General features: G+C 36.1%; 1 protein-coding gene across 2 annotated transcripts in view; it reads left to right on the top strand.

Moving 5' to 3' along the window:
• The window catches only part of SPOCK3 (SPARC (osteonectin), cwcv and kazal like domains proteoglycan 3), a 213,172-nt gene that overhangs the window by 154,218 nt on the left and 36,101 nt on the right, over positions 1-22,853 (top strand). For both annotated transcript variants that reach the window (XM_055797783.1, XM_055797782.1), the window contains one exon: positions 4,733-4,847. In XM_055797783.1, coding sequence (XP_055653758.1) covers positions 4,733-4,847 — 115 coding nt within the window. The remainder of the gene's footprint in view (positions 1-4,732; positions 4,848-22,853) is intronic.

Here is a 22,853-nt window from a genome sequence, read left to right as displayed (position 1 = left end):
ATAGGATATCTTTTATTTTATCTTCCAAGCCATTAATGATAAGGCGGAATAATTCCAGGGTTGTGACTCAGCCTTGCAAAAGTCCACTCAGTGCAGCCTTCCCTTTTAAGTGAGCCATTGATCCCTGCTCTCTGAGGGCCGCTTCCCACTAGTTTTGTACTCATCTTACAACATAAGCACACAAATAGCATACTTCCCAGTATGGCTTACCATGTTGCAATACAAAAAAGTGTGACAAGCCTTAGTAAAATCAGGGTACTTGCAATCTGCTATATCTCTGTTTTCTAGACATTCCTCCATCGAATGAAACTATTTGCCTGATAAAACCCTATAGCATGGTCCATCTCCTTTCTTCTAGTTGCCCAGAAACCAAGCTTCAAATCTGCTTTTTTTTCTAGGATTTCTGAGGTAATATTTCCCCTCATTATTTATTTTCTTCATCTTTCATTCATTTACAGTCTAATAGTACATTTTCTTTCCTTCACGGTTTCTCAATGGCTACAAGATTGCTCAGCCAGTTCAAGTGTTCAGGTGCAACTATCAAATTCAACTAATTTGAAAACTTCTAGACTGTATAATTATTATCCAAATACTCTTTTTCACGTCACATAGAGATTTTACCTGTGTATACGTGACATTTGTGCTGACGTGTTAGTGCTTTCCCTGGAGGTTTCCTATGTATTTGAAGTTTACCACGTTTTCCAAAGTCACAGGTTTTATCAGTGGCCTCCCCGTATATTAATGAATTGCATACTGTCATTCACACTTGAAAAATTAGGTCAGTTGGGCACAGGAGGATGGTTTGGGGGGTTTCTAAAGACAAATGTGTATATATAGAAACGTATGATATTTACCTTGAACTTGGTTTACAAGTACAAGGGAATTTGGGCTTCTTTGGAACTTACTGTAGTAAGTGTATCCTGTCCTTGTATTTACGCCAGTCAAATGCACATACAAATAATAGGGTTTTTCCCTTGTATTTTCATTTTTTCATTATTTTGCCATGGAAAAGTAGATTGTTTGGGGTTTTTTTTGCATTTTGGGGCAAAACTAGACTCTTTTTATGTACAGTATACAGAAGTCTGTTTCGCAGTCTTTGGCAGGTAGCTGCTTTGGAATGGAAAGTGGCAGAACTTAATGAAATATATTACTGTCATTTAATCTTCCTAACTCTGTGACAGTAGTTCTAAGAGCAGAGCTCAGGTATATCAAAACAACGTACACTGTAGTAGTTGTTCCAGAAATATAACTGTTCTCATCTTTACTGTAGTAACAGTAAAGCTGCCTGAGTCATGTCTAAATATGACATATATTCTTTGATGTTCTTCCCACAGATTTTAATTGCTTGTCTGTAGTTCACTAAACAACTGCTGTGAGCAAATGTTGAAGAATGTTGAGTCCATTTAAGACTGAACAGGTTTTTAAACAAGCAGAATATGAGTAAACAAATTGTGTTTTTCTGTGGGGCACTTGACAGTACAGAAATTAGGAATTTTTCATTATGAAATATGTTGCCAAGAGACCTTGACATGGTACATATTTTTTGTATTGAAAGGGGGTTGTGTTTTGTTTTGGTTTTGTTTTGGTTTTTTTTTTTTTTTTAGCACTATGCAGCATATTGCTCTGAAGTCAGAAATACCTGTTCTTTTGTCTTGAAGCAAAATGTGTGAAAATTCAAACAGTGGAAGCATATTTAGAATCAAACATACAAATGAGACAAAGTGAAACTCCAGTGTAGAAAACTGATATGCTAAGAGGAAAGGGGAATCTAGATCAGAAGTAAAATGCTAGATATATTCAGAAGTAAAATGATATTTTTTCATGCATATGAGGGATTGTGATGAAAGCAGAACAAGCAGCATGACATATTTTCTCCATATAGAAAAGTCACTAATAAAGCCAAATACACGGGAATCATTTTAGTACTATAACATTATAGTTCATGTATTTTTCTGCTGTTTAAACTATTCAGATATTTTCCCCACAAAAAAAAAATAATAAAATTCATCACTCTTTCCAGCACTACCTTTCCTTTGTACCACTGCTTCTCATTTGTGTCCGCATATTCTTTATGCCACGTTTCTTTTTCTATAGTTTTTATCCCAGGTATGTTGCTTGCTTTTTTTTATGAGTTTGAAAGTGACGCTGAGGGGAGCCTGACCCGCCGTTATTTAGCTGAGCTGCCTTGGCAGTATCCCAGTGCACTGTTTGTTTAGGGAACAAGGACAAGAGGTTTTAACCAATTATGTTCCTGCTGTCATTAGCTCACAGAATATTGTCGGAACAGCCTATTGATTCATTTCTGACTTACACAAGCACCATGATTTTGTTTTGTTTCTGGAGACAAGATACCTGTCTCTGCTGCCTGCCTGTCCATAAAATTAGTTCAGTGAGTGTAAGGGTTGGCATGCCTGTGAATGGGAGTACTGCTTGGGAAGTGTTAGTGACCTTGCACTCACTGACACAGGTGGCAGTGACTGTGGCAGGGGTTGGGCATTAAGTTTTTCTTCACATTTAAAAGAACAGTATTGTTTGCAAATAGGACCAGATAGACAACTTTAAATAAAAATGAATCAAAAGGATTAAACTCAACATACTATGTTAGCTGGAGCAGCTTTGAAGTATTTACTCATTCCTTCAGCAACCTTCAAGTGGAACAATATAGAAGCATTGGAGTTTGTAAAAAATAATATCTCAAGAACAGAATTAAAGAAATATTCAAAAAAAGTATTTATTTTGCACTCATCGTATTGTGATTCTCCATAAAACAAACCTGAAATGGGATTATATGTCCAATTTTAAGTGGTCGTCTGATTACGTTCAGTCACCAGCATGAGTAATGAAAGCCTAAAGCACAGATACGTGTAGCTTTGATTCCTTAAGCTACTAAGAATGAACAATAACAATTCTCAGATCTTAAGTAAAGGAAGGTATCTCTTTTCAATAGAAACATGTATTATATTTGGGCTATGATCCGTTCTACTAGCTCTGAAGATTGTTTCAAGTATTAAAATATGAATTAGTTCACACACTGTCTGAAAGGAGGTCTGGCAGGCATCGTGGCTAATGCAAGCACCCTTGCTATGCAGCCAGGATAATTGTGCAAGGATAAAAAAGCTATTCAGTTGTTTCATAGTCAACGTGCACAGAGCAGTTTGCTTTGCTGTGCTTTTATGGTCCTTTGTGAGACACTAATGCTATTTGTATAGCTTTCAGCTGGAGCAGATCTGTTGTTCTTTTTCATTAGAATTAAAAGATTCTTTTAGCCCCAGTGTCCTTTAACCATGCCTTTTTGGCCAAAGGTAGCACATTCAAAACTGAACTATGATGATGATTTTACTTAAATACGCAATTTTGATGTATTATTTCCTCTCTTCTGTCTTTTTGGTATTGGCAGTGGTGCAAAAAGATATTATTTCAATACAGTGATGCAGTTCATCTTGTGCTAGGTAGGGAAATGCATGGGAGTGTGACAGGGTTAGAAGCCTGCATAAAACGTAGATAAAGTTCTGTAAATTCACAGTACTTACATCTGCATACTAGTGAAAACCTCGAGTGCAGTTTTTCGGGAGGCTCCTTTATTCTTACACAGCTACAGGGCTCCCACCCCTTATCCATTTTTGGGTGTGTGAGAGACGTCAACTTCAGGGTTTGTCAGAAATCCTGGTAATTGTATAATGGAATTGCATTAAACTGAAGTTAGATACCCAAACAGAAGACAATCAAGGAATATAAGGCACAATTTCTGGTGAGACTGTACTTCTGAAGTGTTGTGATACATAGAAAACCCTTCATATTTTTGTTACTTGAACTGGTTTTCTGACTCCTACACTTTTAAGTTATATTTCTCTTACCTGACCAATGAGATATCGTCCATCCTTTGCTCAAGGATGAAGTGTTCTCCGTAACAGTCTTACTCCTTTCCTTTCCTTTTCTGAAAAAGCTCTTAACTGCTTTTTTTTTTTTCCTTTGTTTTGGTTTGTTTTTTTCTGATACTACGTTGGCAAAATATCCTGCAGAAAGATCTGTAGGTCAAGAACTTTTCTGTTGGAATACAAGTTCAGCTTTTCAGTAAGAATGACAATGTTTACAATAATGGTATTTACTATGTATATGGTCTTTAACTATGTTACTTTTATATGCTTGAAACACCATTTCTTGGTTAGATTTAGTTAATTTTTGTATGGTTTCTGGATTGGAGATCTAAGTCTACAGATCAGAACCACACAAACTGTTTCTATATTGGGAAAGACTCATTGTGCAGAATTGCATCAGGCACAGCTTTCAGTTTCATTTTTTATTGCTTTTTACTAGAATACTGTCACCTTAAAGGTAGAAAATTAACAGTGAATTATTACAGAATTTATTAATCACTTCCTATCAATAATTAATATTGTTACATTGTTTATTTGTTCATATAATACAAACAAAATCAATGAAGTCTACTGCCATTTAGTATGCATATACAAATCAGTCTAACACCATGAGTGCATTTATGCTTGAATTGAGCCTGAAACTGTAGCCAGGTTAGGGAACAAGAACAAAAACTTTCTACCTCCCATCTAATCTAATTCTTAGTACAAAGGTAGCATATACTGCAGAAGTTTTTTCCTAGCACCTATGTCTGCAGAGATTTAAGCACTTCATGAAAGATTGCTTCAAAATACTTAGAGCTATAATTTTTATTATAAAAGATGTTTATATTAATGACAGTCATTCTCTCTCCTTACAGTGCAAATTAGACTATCAAGCCTGTGTCTCAGGAAAACAAATCTCAGTGAAATGCGAAGGACGTTGCCCTTGCCCTTCTGACAAATCCACAAATGCAGGCAAAAATGATAGGAGAGGTGAGTGATAGTAATTTGTGTGATATTTTTAACAGCTTGTTTCTAGAAGGAAATAATATTTTGTTCACTGAAGAGTACAGTGATCACAGACAATGATTATTATTGAATAAAACCAGCTTTATTTTATTCAAGGTTTTTTTTCTTTGCTGTAGTTTTTGAAATTGTGCCTACAGTAAAATACCGCTGTATTTTTCAAATGAAGCTATTGTACTATGAGTTGTTGTTCTTTTTTCACTCTTTAATATTCCTCAAAATGCTTATGGCTGTACTTAAGACAAAGAAAAATTCGTTCCTTGTTCATCACTGTTTTCAACTGACTATTCAAGAAAATGAAGTTTAATAGAAAAAAGGAAAAATTAAAAGTCCTTATTACTGTCATGGGAGCAAGCAGTTGCACTTAAACTGTGGAACTATTACTAAAGGCTGTCATTTAAAAGTGGGTTCTTTGTTTGAAAAGTGTTTGATAGGAATAAATCTGCCTCCTTTTGGACCATGCATGACATTAGGCTGCTGGAAAATGCAGTTGCTTTGCACTGCTTCTTAACCATCGGTGAAACTGGAGAAAAAAAAATGTGGCTAAGTGTATTTGTATTTCAGTGATTCCCAGCTGACTTTGAAAGGCGGTTGTTATACAAAAGAGGATATAATTCCTGAATGGAGAGCCTTGGTAGTGTAAAGTTTTAGGCCACCATGGACCTGAAATCCAAGAACAGCTTGACTGGAGGTCTGCATTTTTGTATTTCTTCAGACTGATCTCTGTTAGATTTAATTTTTCTTCTTTCTGTCTAGTCACAATTTTTATGAGTAAGCTAAAATCTTTGTGCACAAATATCCTGTATCCTCATTGGAAATACACCAAAATTAGTTTTTGAAGATCATAGGGTTTTTTGTGTAGCACCCTTGCAAGAATAAACCAGCGTTACATTCCTGGATTTTGTTAATACTGGTATTTCGTTATGGTTTAATATGCTATTCCAAATTTATTTTGCAAGAGAATCTTATCATTTGTGTGATAAGCTGTAGTACTGCCAAAACTTTGGGGTTTTTTCTTAGTTTAAAAAATGAATTAATGTTCTTTTAACAGTGAATATAGATGACCGCTGCAAACACCGAGCTTTGGGCAGGATTACAATTCAATTTAAAAACTGCTCTGAAGCACTCCTGAAGGCTGTTTTTTTGGTCTTTGGCATTGTCATTGATTTTGGAATTACATATTAATCGAATATGTGTAATTAAATGCTCCCTATGCTATAAAACCTCTGCAAAGCAATACAGCCTTGAGGTTTTATAAAGCATTAATTTACAATTTCATGTGGTAACTGTAAATAAATAGATAAACCTGTCATCTGCTCACATTGCCAGCCTGAATGGGAACCACTGGCAGAGGCAGCCTTACGTGGGTAAGACGTGCAGTGCAGTCTGACGCAGTTCTCACTAGCAGCACAGTCTGCAACCCCAGCATAGATATGGGGATATTTCTTTAGCAGTGGGCATGAAGTGAAATCAAGATTATGAGCCAAGAAGCAACTCTCTGTGCGTAGTAGATCTACCATTCTCCAGTGATAATTTTTTTTTTAATATGGTAACATTGCCCTCAGTTTTTACCAAAATAAAATTAGCATTTTCTTTGCTGGAAGCTGTTTCACCTGGTGTGGTGATTTTTGTCTTTCTGTGTGTTCTTTCAAGCATATTCTATTTTTGGAACTGCTGTACTTAAACACTGAAAACAATCTATAGACAAATTTTATTGGCTTCAACAAAATGGAATTGTTTTTAATTAGGAATTAACTCCTAGGATTAAATTCTTCTTGAAGATTTATACTGCCAAGAGATCAAGATTACTTGCGCTTAGTTATGTAAAAGAGAAAGAAAAAAGATCCTATACGAGTATGGGACTTAACACTAATCCTGTCCTGACAGATTGTCAGGGCAAGCAAAATACAGGGCTTTTCTAACTGGTACATTTTACTGCAACATTGAAATCTGAATATAATTTCTTTACAAGGCCAAAGACCAGGAGACATGAGAAATGTGAAAGTGAGCTGAGTATCACTGCTGAAATTTCAGCCATTCTTGTAGCAGAATATGAAATTCGTTACAATTTTGTTGTAAAAATGCAATCAATTATTTTCTTTAAATGTAACTCCATTAAATGTTGTAAGCTGTATACGCACACGTCAGTTGCTTAGAAATTGACAAAACTAAAGAGGCAAAGTAAGATTAGTGCTCCAGTTTCAGAGATAACTTAAATGAAGGTTTCCTAAAATGCATCCCCTATCTAAGACAAAACTCTTGTGAATTTTTGGTATATCTAGGGAGCAAAGTATGCCTGGAACTTTCCCAAAATAGTCTTTGTGTGGAACTCCATACTCCTTTGGGAAGCAAAATTAAAGAAGTATTTAGAGAAACATAATTGCCTCTTAAAACGGATGTGAACCTAATCATAAAATCATAGGAAACTCTTAGTTGAAAATAAACTCTGAAGTTAATCTAATCCATCTCTGTGTTTTTTGAAAGCTGGCTCATTTTAGTGATACATTTAATAACATTGAACCTGACCTATGCGTATAGTCTGTTAGCTCGAATCCAAAAATGAAAGGGCTAAGAAGTTGATCTAGAACTAAGATTTATAAACTGCTAACAAAACAAGCAAAAAAAGGCATAATAAAATAAAGGTCTTTCATATCTTGGTTTCAGTTTAGTGAAAGCAGTGGGTGTCATATAAACTATGAACTTACATCAGGTGTTCCAATAATTTTTAAGAAGAAAACAAAAGAAAACTTGGTGTACTGCCATAAAAGAGAGGAAAGATCTGAAAAACACTGCAGGCAGTGTCAGAGGGAAGGATCACACAAAGTTAGAAGTAAATGAAGATGGGCAGTATGGAAGAGAAGAGTGGCTTAGGGAGTTGTTTAGAAGCGGAATGAGAAAGAAGGGTAAACCTGAGTGAATGGGGGGCACCACCACTAGTGACAGGTGCTAATAAAGAGACAAGTGAGGAAGCACTTCTAGGACCCTATCTTATTTTCCAGGCATACCCATTGCCTTGTATCCTATTTTCGCCCTAATCTGCTTTTCAAGTATGTGCCAGGATTTGGGATATCCAGGTCATACTGGCTTGCACAGTTGTGAATGTAGGGATTTCACTGAGCTGGAGTTTGCAGGTCTTTATTTTCGTAAGCTTTTCTGAGTCTTTTTTTCCAGTGGTTATGTGGAACCAGTAATGAGGAAGGCTTCTGTGCACTGCACATTTTACAAGCTTGGGGAGACTTCTGTTCTTGGCACTGTCTGGGCATCATTTTTTGCTCCAAAGAGTAGTTATGACGAAGAGGGTCCCCCATGGAGAGTCGGCCAAGTCACGACAATCACACCAATATGGCTACATGCCGTGCTCACTTTATTAAACAAACAGGTTATATTTATAACTTAAACCGACCGCTCACTTGACTTTACACACAGGTGACTGGATAAAAGTTTCTGGGCCACGTGGGGGTCCGTGTCTCTGATTGGTGGGCATGCTGCAGGTGCCTTATCGGAGTGTGCCGATGAGAGTGTGCTGATTTCGCGGTTCCCAGGACTTGCTCTCACCTGGCTTCTTGTTTGTGCGTAGCCTGTTTTCCTTCTCCCACTGCTTGTTCCCAGGACTAATTAAAACTGCTCTGCAGCTTCAACTAACAGGCCTGGGTGTCCAACCCAGACAATGGTAACGTATGTCCTCGGTCCTTTAAAAATCCCTCTACTCTATGATCCTTTTGCAGTGAGACATACTGAGCCCTGTCCCTTGCCTGTCTTAGAGGATAATGTTTTTGATAGTCCTGCTCTTTAGTCTGATGGATAACAAATATGCATGATGTGAAGTGTAGGCTTACCAACTGCATCACTGGGATAAGAAGATGAGACCAGTCGATGGGTTAGATGCAGAAGCTGCACTCATTTTTAGGGATGTACAAAGCCCTGTTCACCTTTAACACTTCCCTCTGCACACCTTGTCTGCTTTCCCTTCTGGCAATTCAGATCACCCATCCTCCCACCCATCCCCAAGTGCCCAGAAAACAAGCACTAGATCAATCCTTTTTTCATTCCCTTTTGGTCTGAAGCATCCTTATCTTCCATATTTAGCTATCTAAAAAGAATCAGTCGGAACTTGTAGGCCTACCGTCTGTAATGAAGTTTAGTCTGTTCCGTTACGATCACAGAGTAAAGGAGAACCTGTAGTGCATCTGGATAGTGGGATTTGTTTAAGCACTGGTGAGATTAGAGCTTTTACTCAACCTGACTTCATCTCTCACACTCCATTCACCCTCCCACCCAGCTGCCTTCCAGGCAGGAGGGCACAGCTGACCTGGGACAGTGAGGCAGAGAATTACCTTGGCCTCTGCTGTGCCGCTGCATGCAGAAACCTTCGGGTGTTGCTGGCCGTGCTCCCTGGGACTCCCCCAGTGTTCGTCCTCAATGTGTCTCGCTCATCTCCAGGATCTCTCCTTGTTTCCAGCGTCTTTCCACCAGCCAGGATCTTAACTGTCGTCTTTCAGGGACGCCTTCTCTCCAGAAAGCAATTTTTCCAGGACCTGCTTTTTCAGTTGCTATCACCCCACCACCCCTGCCCCAGTTTTTCCAGACTAAATCACCTATGTGCAGAGGCACGATGTGTAACCAGCCTCTTAATTAGTTCTGTCCCATGTCTCATAATTTAATGGAGGATTTGGGAAATGCCACTTCTGTTTTATCAAAATTTACAGCAGCCCATACCAATCACAGCTAGCAAGTAGCAGTCTTGTGCTTGAAGTGTTCAAAAGTTCAGTTTTAGACCTTCACAGACATACAGACTTACTTGCTATGTTTTAGTGTTCACGTTTTAAACTATTTTTTCACCTACTGCACTAGCACATTTATTTGAAGTTTGTTACATTAATTTAGTAATGTACAATTCACCAACGTACTCTTTCAGTAATTTAAAGTGTATTACAAAGCTTTCGGCAGTTAGCGATTGTGACTTTATTTAAATCATGTTTCCTTTCAGCCAGCTTGAGATTAAAACATTAACAGCAGAATTTCTTTGGGAGAAATTAGGTGACGATAATAGAGAAGTAGAGGTGATGAAGATAAGGCTTTTCTAGCAGAATGTTTTCTTGTCTCATTAACAGATTTTCATTTTTCTTCATGTAGTTTTTCCTTTAAAAAGTGTGGGTTTTAGAAGAAAATAGTTTTATTGAGTGCTCTTCTGTCATTTGTCACTTTTTTTCGAATTTTAACTTACTCTTTTTTTTCAGTTGTGTCTTTTCTCAGTATGTATTTAAGTAACAGGAAATTTTATTTCAGTTTTTCCAGTTTTCTAGTCCAGTACTGATTCATGTTTGATTTGTACTGAATCGATTTGAAACTGATGAATAGAAGCTCAAATGGACAAATGTGTGTAACATAAGTACATATTGCTGACATTCCTTAAGAAAATAAAAAAATTAAGTTTTAAAATCTGAAAGAGTGAGGTTGTGGCAGAGTTCTTTCAAGTTCTTAACTGATTTCAAGGCTTTGGTACAGGAATTTTACTATCCTGTTAGAAAAAAGAAATATTTCATTTTGTAATCTTAATAGTTAATAATGGGTGGAAAACATCAATAAGAAGTTGGACAAAATGTAGTCACAACTGAACTTTCTACTTCACAATAATGTTTTATTTTGCAGGTTGTTATCTTCAAAGTACTTTTCTCAGGTGCATTAGCTTCTTTTGATGTTAATATCAGTAATGACGTTGCAATTGCCTGACAAACTCAGTGATACCTTGACATGATCCCAAAAATATCATCTGCTTTTTAGTGTATTTAGTGTTGCTTTTTCTATTTTGAATTTTTAACAAAATGTTAAATGTATCTTTCTATAGCAGACTACTCATATTCTCAAGTAAGTGTTTACAGTCCATTTATTGAACATGACAGATTGACTTGAAACCTGTTACATTTTATCTTTTTAAAATATATATTGAAATGGTCCTCATTCAGGAGATGCAAATGTGATGTGACGCAAAAGTTGTGATGAAAACCTTTAATGAATAAGGATATGCTTATCAATATGGTTTTAACAAAAACCTGTAGCTGTATAATGGAAAGTTCACTTTTTCTTCTTGCTCTTTCAGTATGAATGAAAACAGCAGGCAAAAATAAAAGCTATTGTAAAAGTTACAATAACCTGTCTACTTTGGGGATAGTTTAACTTTGTTCGGTGACTTTGGCTATTCTAATTGTAATGAAATGATTCTGAAAACGTGTCTGACCCACTGTATAGTCTTGCACCCTGTTAACCTGTCAGTACTACTAACTGTAGTCTTCTGTTAAATTCTACAAAAGATTAATAATTAACTTAAAATAAAAGGTTTTGTTAATTCAGAAAGAGGAATGAATGCCAATAGCAAAATCTTCAGTCTTTAATAACCAAAAAATATTAGTTCAAGACATTACCAAAAAAAAAAGATGGACAAGTGAAAGTCATTTTGTGCGGTTGTTTAGTTCTCATGGTGTAGCTCAAGACTCATGTTGTCTGTTTTTTCTACAAAAAGGATTACAGAGGTCTGTGGAATACACATCTTAGAAATAAGGACATAAAATTTTAACTGTTTATTTCTTATGTATCATTTAATATAGTGTATATGAACTTATATATATATATATATTTATGGTATAATACCTTACATTTTCTAGCTGACTGAAAGAGCAGTTCTGGCTTACATTGGATACTGGTTGAGGAGTCAGGGTAGGACTGTCATAAGCCAGGATCTGGATTAATCTATAATCTCCTTCTGTATGAAGTTTACTTTGTTTCCAGTCTAAATATTTCGTTGGATTTCTTTTTTACTAGCATCGTACTTCTATTACTAGTCGAGATACAGAAAACTAGTGATTCTAGATTGGTAAGTATTTCTTAGGAAAGTCGGGGTTGATGGACTTTTCACACCCCACCTTCCAGAAAATAAAATCAGAACTGACAGATAACAGCCTTCTCTGTGCATTTAACATCTCTCAAAAGCCACAGAATGATGTAGAGGAAGGAATATATCAGTCTCTGAAATAAAATTGTTTCACATCCATTCAGAAACTGAGATATAAAGACATCATTCATTATGCCTGAAATGATACCACATTTATTGCATCATTGCAAACATTTCCTTCTGTTTCTCCTTTACTTGTTGTGTAGGTTATACAGAGAAATTTATTGACTAAATAATGAAAAAAAATGAAAAAGTATAAATGAAAAAAGTATAAGATATTAATACCAATTAAAACCTTCAAGACACAAAATGGTGTTGCTGGACTGTTTTAGTTGGGCTTTTTGTTGCCTGGACCAAATACCCGGGGTATGACTCTCTTCATTATCACAGCACCCTAATAGGAGACAAAATGCAGATAACATCCCACTGGGTATGTCGGTCAAAGGAATATGCTTAATGAAGACATATGTGGCATTTCTGCATTTACAGGAAGATCCTCATTAAACATGATTTGAATGCTAGGACAGCGGGCGATTGTATGGCTGACAACTCTTAACTTGGTCAAATACCTTCTAGAGATATTTAAGAAAAGCATCCGTTGTCAGTTGGCTTAATTTGCTGTACTCTAGAGTTCATACATTGGGGAAATTTAACTGTTCTTAAATCCAAAAAGCTTGACAAAGTGCCTGTGTTTTATATCTCTGTCAAGCTGTGCTAACACTGTGATCAATGTGTGCTGTGATGTGCCCAGAAGCCTGGTCTCCCAGTCTATTTCAAAGATTTGGGTGATGTGTGCTACAGCATCCTCCCAGATGATGTCTTTGGATATGTTCTTCATGGAAACAAGGTTGGAATATTGCTCTGATACAAAGATAGGATGCAGCTGGGACATGCAGTCACACCCCAAAGCTCAGAATCAGTGGAAGGTTCTGCAGCTGAGATGGAAAATGCTGTGACAGTGTGGGTGAAACATTAAATACTCATTTTCATTAGCACTGAAATAGAAGAATTTGCTTTCAACAATTTTTGAGTTAATTTCTAATAAATCCTGTAGTAAGAGCTCACTTGACATTTTCACTAAAATAACAGAGATAAACTTACATTCATGAAAAAAAACCACAGGGCTTTTCATCTGATCATCTGAGGAGGGCTATATAGGTAACATAGGAAGCTGCTGTAAAGGGCATACTCTTTTGAGTCTAAGCTTTTGCCAGAAGGAAGTGAAAAGGCAACATTGCATGCTGAAAGTATTTTCAGTGAGCATACCTGACAAATTTAATCACAGAATATAGCTGCTCTCAGCTGCATCCTATTTTATACTGAGTACTGCCTAACTGTTAATTGCTGTGGAGAGATGAGGATAAGTAACAGCAGGATTAAAGACTAGGGATTCTGTTTCGCTCTGTGTGCATCAGTACTTGAAAAACAAATAAAGGGACTCTTTTTAAACAAACAGCGAAATAGCACTCTCCCAAATCCTCTTATTTTATTTACATAGCAGTATCTTCTCAACACATGACCTCAGCCACTCTTCATACAGTACAGGTATAGATGCCAAACCCCAGATTTTCTTTTGTTTGTGTTCAAAGGGAGCACTGAATGGTTTCCAGGCTTCACAAATAAAGAGATTTAGGGCCAAAAATAACATTTCTGCTAACTCCTTAATCTCTACTTTGTATTATTACCTTTCAAGGACAGATAGTACTATTTTGCAATTCTCTTCTCTTCTGCAAGATTAACCCCAGGACATCAGCAGAATAAAATCTGTATGCAAAACAATGTATACTAGAGCAATTAGGCCTGATGTTATCAGTGATCAGTTATGGGGTAGCCAGGAGAAGCCATTTATAGAGGAATAAACAAATTTCCCATCTATAAGATGAAGAAGTTCATGCTCAGTGATCAAGGATAAAATTTAACTTTCAAACCTCAAATAAGACAAAATTAACTCACCAAAGAAAATGACTGTTATAGTGCTGTTCAGAGTTTATTTACAAATATTTTAGTATGTTTTAAAATATTTCCCAAAAGATCTAATTATAGCATCTGATTTTACGCTGCCATGCTTGTTGCAGAAAATAAGTGACTTGCCTATAAAAACAAGTACAAAGAAAAGCATGCTGATTTTCATCACGGAGAAACTACTCTGTTGTTAACTTTCTCTGAAGAACATGCATAGTAAAAGGAAGGAGACAGTCTCAGTAGTTTGGGAGTGTAGACGGTAGCAACATTTTATACATGCGAGTTAAAATTGCATTAGGTAATTGTCAGCTTTCTAGTCTACTGCTTTTCTTAGCCTTATATTTATGATTAAATAAAATATTTTTCTTACATAAGTGTTACTGCAATTCTATAGAGTGCAACATTAAAGGAAAACCTCTGTGCTTTTCCAGTGGCTTAATTTTCATTAGCAAATGTTGCTGGTTTTTCTCAAAATAGTCTTTAGACAAATCCTGAAGTGCTTGTGCACAACTATCAGTGGAAGCACTCAAAACCAGGCATTTGTCTCATCTCTTTTGGCTTGTACTGTTTGAGATTAATGTCACTTTGGGCTGACCAGAAAAATCAGATCTGGGCTAGTATTTCTGCTCTTGCATGTATTACTGGCATCAGCATGAATCTTGCCATTGATTTCCATATAAATCAGTTGTAACACACTGACTCAGTTTCCTTGTTAGAAGAAAAGAAATTATCTGTAAGTAAGCTTTCTCACTCTACTAAATGTTTCTGAACTCTACAAACCTTTTGTGATTTTAAAGACGTTACAAAACTAAAATGTGTTGTTGTATATCCATTTTAGTTCTTTAGATGGTATTGACTTACCAGTAAATGTCCATTTTGCTTTTATTGCTTTTTATAGTATAATACATGGTATTCACATTTAAATCTCAAACCTGTTCATCTTAGACCTATATTTGTCCAGGCATGCAATCTAAAATGCTGGGTTTCACTTTTACTTCATTATATGCATTTACAGTGATGTTGAGCTGTAAGGATATATTATGTATAAATAGAAGCTTTTTGAAGTTAAAGTGAAAACTGATACATTGTAGATATTGATGCTTTGAAATTTGGTCAGGCTGATTAAGAATATATTTTTTTCTCTCTGTTGGATATAAGGTAGATTATAGACCATTTTTTACTCAGTCTTTAATAGGAAGTACTATTGTTCAATCAGATGTATTACTTTAGTAGTTTCATATTTATAAATGTTAGATTTTTTCTAAGATAGCAGACTAGTAATCTTAGCAAGAATTCATTAGTATCTGTAAATGATTTTCATATCTGATATGATGAAAAGGGAATTTTCTAGCACAAAAATTCTGTATTACTTTACTTGTAGAAGACATTTATTTAATATTAATTACTGTGTTTGTGTAATAACAGAAACTTAATGGAGCCAATTTTAGTGTTTATTCCTTCAATATTAAGATAAATTTTCTGCATTAATCTTTTTTAGATTCTTAAGTGGAGTATGTTTTTTTGCTTGAGTGATGCTGAACCAAGTAAAATTGTCAGCAGTATCTTCTTTCATTAATCAAACTCCATGTTAAGACTTTCCAAAAAGAGACTGCTCCATCATCATTAATAGTAATCTAATGTAGCGTGATTAGTAGCAATCTAACAGGATGTAGAATGACAGAGAGTGTGTTTGGAATGAGAAGGTGTCTGTGACCTGTGTGCCCACAGTCCCCGGGTCCCCTTGCCATTTAGCCTGGGGCTTAGCCAAAGCACACCAAGTGCTTGGGCTTCCTTCGCCCGGCACCCAGGGGAAGGTTGAAGAGGAGGGGGGTATGCTGCTTGCCAGAAAAGCACGCCCGAACTTGGCAGATGAGAAGATTTGAAGACCCCAAAGTTCAGTCAGATGGCTGAGACTGAACGGTAAAATGTGTGAGAAAGATGAAGGGCCTGTGGCTGTGTTTGAAAGACGGGGGAAATGGAGATGTAGCTGTGTTACCTGTTGTTAGGCTGTAGAGGTGACTCCATTCGTCATTTTTGCTACAAATGCATGAGTTTCTCCTGTAATTTCTCTTCTCTTGCATGGAACAGGGTGTGTTCATTTGTTTTTAACACCTTTACAATTGATGAAGGAGAACAAAATTGGTTAGTCATTAATAGGTGATCGTTTTGGCTAAAAATAAATTTTTGCTGTTGCTTTCTGCTCTTACAGGGGTTAAAATATTTGGGAACAAGGGATAGAAATATGTCTCACAGAAGAGAGGCGATACCACAAATGCGAGTAAAGCAACAAGGCAGAGACATTGTAGTAAAAACTATGAGTTGGAAACAGAATGGAGCTGATGGGGGTGGGGGAAGAAGGTAGTGTGTGTTTGAGCAGTGATTTATATTTTTTTAATTCTCTACAATGAAGTCATAATTGCAGAACAGATTAAAATTCCATTGAACTTGAATGTTAGAAGGAAGAAGTGAAGGATTAAGGAGAGACTGTCCATTCCATAATATTGTGGTTTATATGAAAAAGGCTAGAATGCAAGAAAATGTTTATGCTGTGTTTATGAAAAATAACCCTTATAACACTGCAGAAGATATGTGTTATAATGCTGTAAAAAAACCTATTTTATTGTTGCCAGGATTAAGTGAAATCTTTAGACAGGATTGTTAGCTAAGTGCTCGTCAATGTTGCAGAGCCCTGTAACACTAAAGGGAAAGCTGGAGTATTACACACCTGCCACTGGAAACGGCTCCTTGCTCGCAGTTCCAAGCATCTTTGCGACAGCGGTCTTCTCCAGAACCTACTCGGCTTTGGTTTTCTTTTGGGCCGCTTTGTCACTTCCAAGTCTTTCCACTTTTATGGCTGCTTTTGGCAGCCTTGGCTACTCAAATCTACACAGCTTTGTCAAATCCAGGTGTATTAGATCCCCAAACATACATTTAAATGGGAAAATCCTCAAGTGTCAAGGCTGTGGAATGCAGTTCTAGCCTGCTGTGGTGGGCCGCGCTTTGAGAAGTTGCTTCTCATGTTTGTTCTGTTACCAGCAAATGGGCATCTAAGGTGTTTGGATGATACAGTTTTTAATTTCTAAGTATCTAAAATAATGTGAGTGCTGCATCTCTGCACATTGTGTGACTATTTCTACCACAGGACACCAAGGGCATGTGTCCCCTGTGTCCCCTGCGACTTTGAAAGCAGGCGTGCCTGCTTGAGGACACAAGCACAGCCGGGTTCCACCATGGCCTCATCCATCCTGTGTGTAGGGAGCAGTTTCGGGGTGAACTTGCCCAACGTCATCTCAGGCAGAACTGGCTGGTTAGCTACAGACCAGTACCTGGGGGTGAGGTTACGTACCAGGGATGGACGCTTCAGACTTAGGATGATTTCTGTGGGACTGTTCGTGACACTCAGGGCTATTTAGACACTCTAGTTCTTTTAGGTAAAGACTCAATATACACAAAATGATTAATTACTCATTTGGAGTTTTTTTCTTACTACTCTAAAGTGTTACTTTTCACAAAGGAAAAGACTTCTCTTGAAGAGATAATTCTCATAATGAATCAGTTTAAAGCATTCATAGGGCTGGTTGATTACATTTCCCTTTTCCCTTGTTTTTTTAGTAGGGGAAAAAACCCCACCAAAATCTCATGGCAAATATGTCTTCACAGGCAAAATGGTTACCTTCTGTGGTTTTGTGTGTGCTGCTGCAATTTTAACAGTTAGACGATCCATTATGATGAAAGAAGATCATTAATGCTGTTAAATTTTATGTTTGATAATCATTCATTTTAACCTAAGTGGTTAAATAATTCATGAACAAGTTCAGTCCTAGAGTCCCCAAAACATCCAAATTGTTAGGAAAGTTTAATCTGTGTAGCACAACAAACTCTATTAAACTATTTTAGGTAGTCGTGAGAGCATGCTTTTTTTAGGATATGTTCATTATCTTCTTTTGCTCTCTGTCAACCAGATTTTATGGATTCTAAAGCTGGAAGCTTAAATGTAGCCCAGACCATTAAAATGGTGTTGCATTCGATTATAATGGCTATAATTGCCTTAATTATGTAAATGAAGGGACCTTGCCAATCTTAGGAGACATTAAAGGCTTTAGAAGCCTTTAGAAGTGTGTCACAGTAGTTGTATTGAGAATAAATAGCCAAAGAGATGCAGATCATATGCAAAGTATCTGGATCAGCATTATCTTTCTGTTCATGCAATGTATGCATAAGCTAACAGGATGCTGCTATGTTTGTGTCTCAATTACAGATGTGATGGTAATATTTTTTACTGATACTATTTTTGTACCATCAATATGCAGTTAAATTTAAAAGTGTTTAATTGCTCATCAATGGGAGCTAACCGCTAGAAAAATACTTTGTATATCAGGCAATGATTTTAAACTAGTTTATTTGCCCATCCTGCTTATTTTTGGAAGGTAAAACGTACGACCTCAATTGCATAATATATGGCCAAGTTATTTTGACCTGTAATTATGTTGGAGCTTATTGGATAGTGAAGCGACTTGAGATCCTTAAGAAACTCGGGAATGGACTCGTGGTGGCTCAGCAGTGTTCTGAAGGAATGTTGGATCAGTGACTTTCACTGTGTTATCTTCTAGTAGGATGTAAACCCAGTGGTATTTAAGGAAACTGTGATACCCTTTTGCGACCAGTTCTCAATTACAAACACTAGTTGAATCTTCAGTAGTTTAATTTTTTGTTTACTTCACAGCTTCAACTATGCTGTGTTCCCTATTGAATAGTTGCAGTACCACTTTTCTGAAGTGAATTTTAATAGCTGGTAGAATTTTGATATTTTCTTTGAAGTATCAAAGTCCTTTAAAAGCCAGAGATTAATAATAGCTGCCAAAGACACACTTTTTAATGTTTCTATAGTTCATGCACTGAAAATGACAGAAATAAAACGCACTAATTACCAAGTTAATATCCTAGTGATATCATGTCACTTTCTGAATTTTTTTTGGTAATTTTTTTCTAAAAAGTTGTATGTTGGAACTCAGGCAAAAGTTTAAACATCTATTTTTTGAAGCTGACCTCTGTCATGAAAATTTATTGCTACTTAAGTTAACTTTAAAAAAATGTGAATAACTTACTATGCAAGAAAATAATTTCACTTGATATCAGCATGTCCTTACTTGGTTACATAATTTCCTCTTTTTCCAACAATTAAAATATAACCAGTTCTCACACACAAAAGTAAAAATTTTCACTAAAAAGACTTGCTCACCTCTCCTGAGCATACAGAGAGAGCAATATTGATTTACTGTTTAATTTTTATTTTCTTTGCACAAATACTTAAACTCTTTCACAGTTGAGAGCCACTGTTCTTTTGGGTGGTGTTATGTTTTGAGGCATTAACGGAACAGTTTTTGTGGCTAGTGTATATTCACTGATGCACTGAAAATTGTTATCAGTGCAGTGAAAGTATGATGGCACTTATGCCATGTTCATATCATCTGATTATCTCACTAATTTCAAGCTGTGAATATTGCAAAGAGTTTGAAAAGATGATGCAATGCTAAAAAGAGATTTAACAATGTGCCTCCTCTCCTGGGCAACCCTTACGTGCTTCTGAGTGTAAGTCTTTGAAAATAAGTCTTTCTTATGTCTAAGTGTCATTTTGCAATTTTCTCCAAGTTCTGATAGCTTTGAGTCTTCATGCAGTTTACTATAGCTTTACCCAGAGTCTTGATAAGAAAAATTAAACAAATATGCAGAGTATCAGCATGTTCTAAATCTGTTTTAGCTGATACATTTTTGTATCTCCACTACCAAGATATTTAGCTACCAAGAAGGCAGATTTTCTATTTGTAAATAAAAAACATAGATTTTTTTGGTGTACTCTTGATGAATCTGCATTATGAAAATACATATTAGTAAAATGATTAGATAGATATTCTGTGGCTCCAATTATCGTAATTACCCAAATGTGTTGCTTTTTATCTGCTTCACAAAATACGATATTAATTTTTTTTTTTTCTTGTTATCTTAATTTTATATCCCAGATGCAGGCTACTTGACATGTCAGAAATCCTCTAAATAAAACATTAAAGTCTTCATGGAAAATGAAAACTGCAGCTTCTTCCCTGAAGGCACCAAGATCTATGAAATTAACTGTGGCATCTGTTTTAACTGTTGTTCCTGCTGATACTGCAAGATCAAGTGCTATAGTCACCTTGCATGCAAGCATCAGCAGTTGTTCAGTTGTATCAAATTGTAAGCGTTGGCTCATTAGCATGGTGGCACCTTTATAATAGTCTGAATGCTAAGTGAAAAGCATTCAGCGTTAAAACATAACTACCCGCTAAAATTAAATGGCTTTGAAAAACAGGTTTGTATTGTGATTTACTAGTACTAAAATGGTGGTTTTGTAGAAAGAAAAAATAATCTTATCTTTGCCATTTATAAGAGTGCCAGGTGAGTCAGAAGAAATCATGGATTGATATATATTGAATAATAATTCTTGTCAAAACTGTTCACATTATTTATCCTGTTTATAATAGAGGTCTGCTATAAATTCCAGAGATTCTTCATAGCAGGAGAGCATGAAACATTTAAAAAGAGAGTTACAAACCCAGCTTTAGGGGAAACTAAGTAATTAAGATGGTTTTGTTTGTCTTTTCAGCAGAATTGTCTCATCTGAGTTTAGGTGTAGATGAAAGTTTTAAGCAGGTTTATAACACAGTTTACTGTGTCTCATAGGAATCTGATTATTTTTGTCTAGTTTTCTTTTAAGGTCAGTATTTTAAGTTGATCACCCTCTGTAGTATTTCTGTATGCACAGTTTAATAGGATTAAAAGATACCTCAGAGGCCACTAATGCACTGTATTATTTAGTTATCTCCTTTCTGAAGGTTTAACTTCAGAAGCTGGAGTACAAAAAGCATCTTGTTTTAAAGTGAATGGAGTACTTCTGCAGCCCAGAAAAACAAGGAAAATGCAATTAGTTTTTCTGCTCTTTTCTTTTGAGATGAATAAAGCAATGGAAAAATGCGAGAGTGTGATGTTTCAATAATATGAAACAGGGACAACTTGTTGATAATAAAATTTTGTTCATGGTTAATTCAAGAAGGACCAATGGACATTGCTCTTACCACCTCTCAAATCAAGTAATAGGAAAAAGGATAATAACATTAGGATCTTAGTTACTGTCTTGCACCCTATTTGAATCTATCCAAGAGAAGAAAACAGAGTTAGTACAAGTATATCCAAGGCATTTGGGATGCTGCTGACAGTTTAATTGGTCATTGGATCAGAACTAGACTTTATAGAAAAAAGGATACATAATATTAGGAAAGCAAGTTAAAAAGAAAATTATTATAGATTGGTATCATTTGGCTTCCTTGAATTCAGAAGAGCTATCCACCAGTTCTAAAGTCTACTGAGAGATCATATAGAAATACTTTTTCTGAGTCAAAAGCTGAAAGTATGAAGTGTGTCAAGGCTAAAGAATGCAGGCAGTTGTCAGAGATCAGCATCTATGAGTTTGCTATTATAAAAAAAAAAAAAAAAGTCAGCAATTCAGTTGCTTATTGTGTAGATGTGTTTATTTCTTCACATCTCTAGAATTTCATTCTCTAGGGTCAAGGGTAGATTTTGTAATGCAAGCACTGACTTACCAGGTCCATACTGGATCCAGATAGTCATTTACTTATTAGCGAGAGCTGTCGCTGACTGTAAGGATTAGCAGTCTGCACCGGTTACAGCAAGCACCTCTGTTGTGTTCATTTGTGGGGAAGCAATGTTGTCATGTAGGGTGCAGTGATCACTCTTACCTATTCAGCCAGACTGTCAGGACGTTCTTAACATATAGCATGGGGGATTGATGGGAATTCATTAACGTGAGTGATGCTATGGGACTGATTTCTTTTAGCTTGTTGAAGAAGGTTGTCAACATTGGCAGGAATTTAGCAGTCAATATTGAGTAAATATAGTAAAGGAAAAATATGCATCTTCCTTAAACAATGATGTTTACAATTTTAAATTGCAAAATAAGTGCCTTTGGGTTTGGTGGGATGTCTGTTCAGATTGTAACTTCTTGTATCAAAGTGGAAATGATGGGGTTCATTGTATTATTTTTTTTTTAAAGAATTCTTTCCACAGCTCAAGTTACTGGCTAACTTTAGAAAATACTAGTTGAAGTTGTGCTGAATTTTTTGACATGAAAAGTTAAATGAGATTACCATAATGGCAGCTCCTGGCCATGCTACATTATGTCTTGCAAAAGAATTTATTTAGTCTTCTTACATTCTCATTTTTCACTTGCTTATGTGTGATTATCAGTAGACAACACTCTCAGCTGTCTGACTTTTTAACAGGTTTTTAGTCAACTATGGCAAAAGCTTAAAAGTGATTATAACCTTTCGGCATACACTGCAGAATTAGTGGTGATGCTTTGAATGTGTCTGCTCTCTGATGCTGCTGTCAGGACTAAGCCAACAGAATGAATGCTGTGCTTTTCAACTGGTTCTGCACAAAGTCACATCCTTTAATTTAACAAGATTTAAACATAAATTATCAATAAATCAAACTAACTAGGTTTTCCATTGAAGATGATTGGGAACACTCATAGCCTGTTTTGTCAGGTGTGCTGAGGTGCTGGTCTGTGGCACTGTGGCAAAAGAGCAGGTGTAGAACCTGCTGTTCTCTGTCCCTGTCTGTGATAAAAATTAAATCCTTAATCCATTTTGGATTTGTATTCTAGGGGCTGCAGTAGGAACTGTTAAAAAAACACATCACAACATCTGAAAACCAAACCTGCAAGTGTCTTAACATTATAGGAAACAGTGAAGCTTATAAGTCAAGTTTGCGGAGATGTTAAATCAAGTTAAATCAAAAAAAGCTCCACAGTGGTCACATTTTAGTTGTCAAATATTGCTTCTAGCAATTTCCTGCTGACCTAATGGTGTAATTCAGTAATTACTGTATATTATTATTAAGTATAGAGAATAATTTTATTTAAAATGACCTTTTCAACATAACTACATCCAGTCCTACTTAAAACAATAAACCCACAAATTAGTCTTCCAGGATTGACTTTACATTATAACAAA

Source organism: Falco peregrinus, chromosome 2, assembly GCF_023634155.1.
Source record: "Falco peregrinus isolate bFalPer1 chromosome 2, bFalPer1.pri, whole genome shotgun sequence".
NCBI lineage: Eukaryota > Metazoa > Chordata > Aves > Falconiformes > Falconidae > Falco > Falco peregrinus.
Note: the sequence above shows the minus strand (reverse complement) of the source record. Positions and strands in the feature narration are given on the sequence as shown.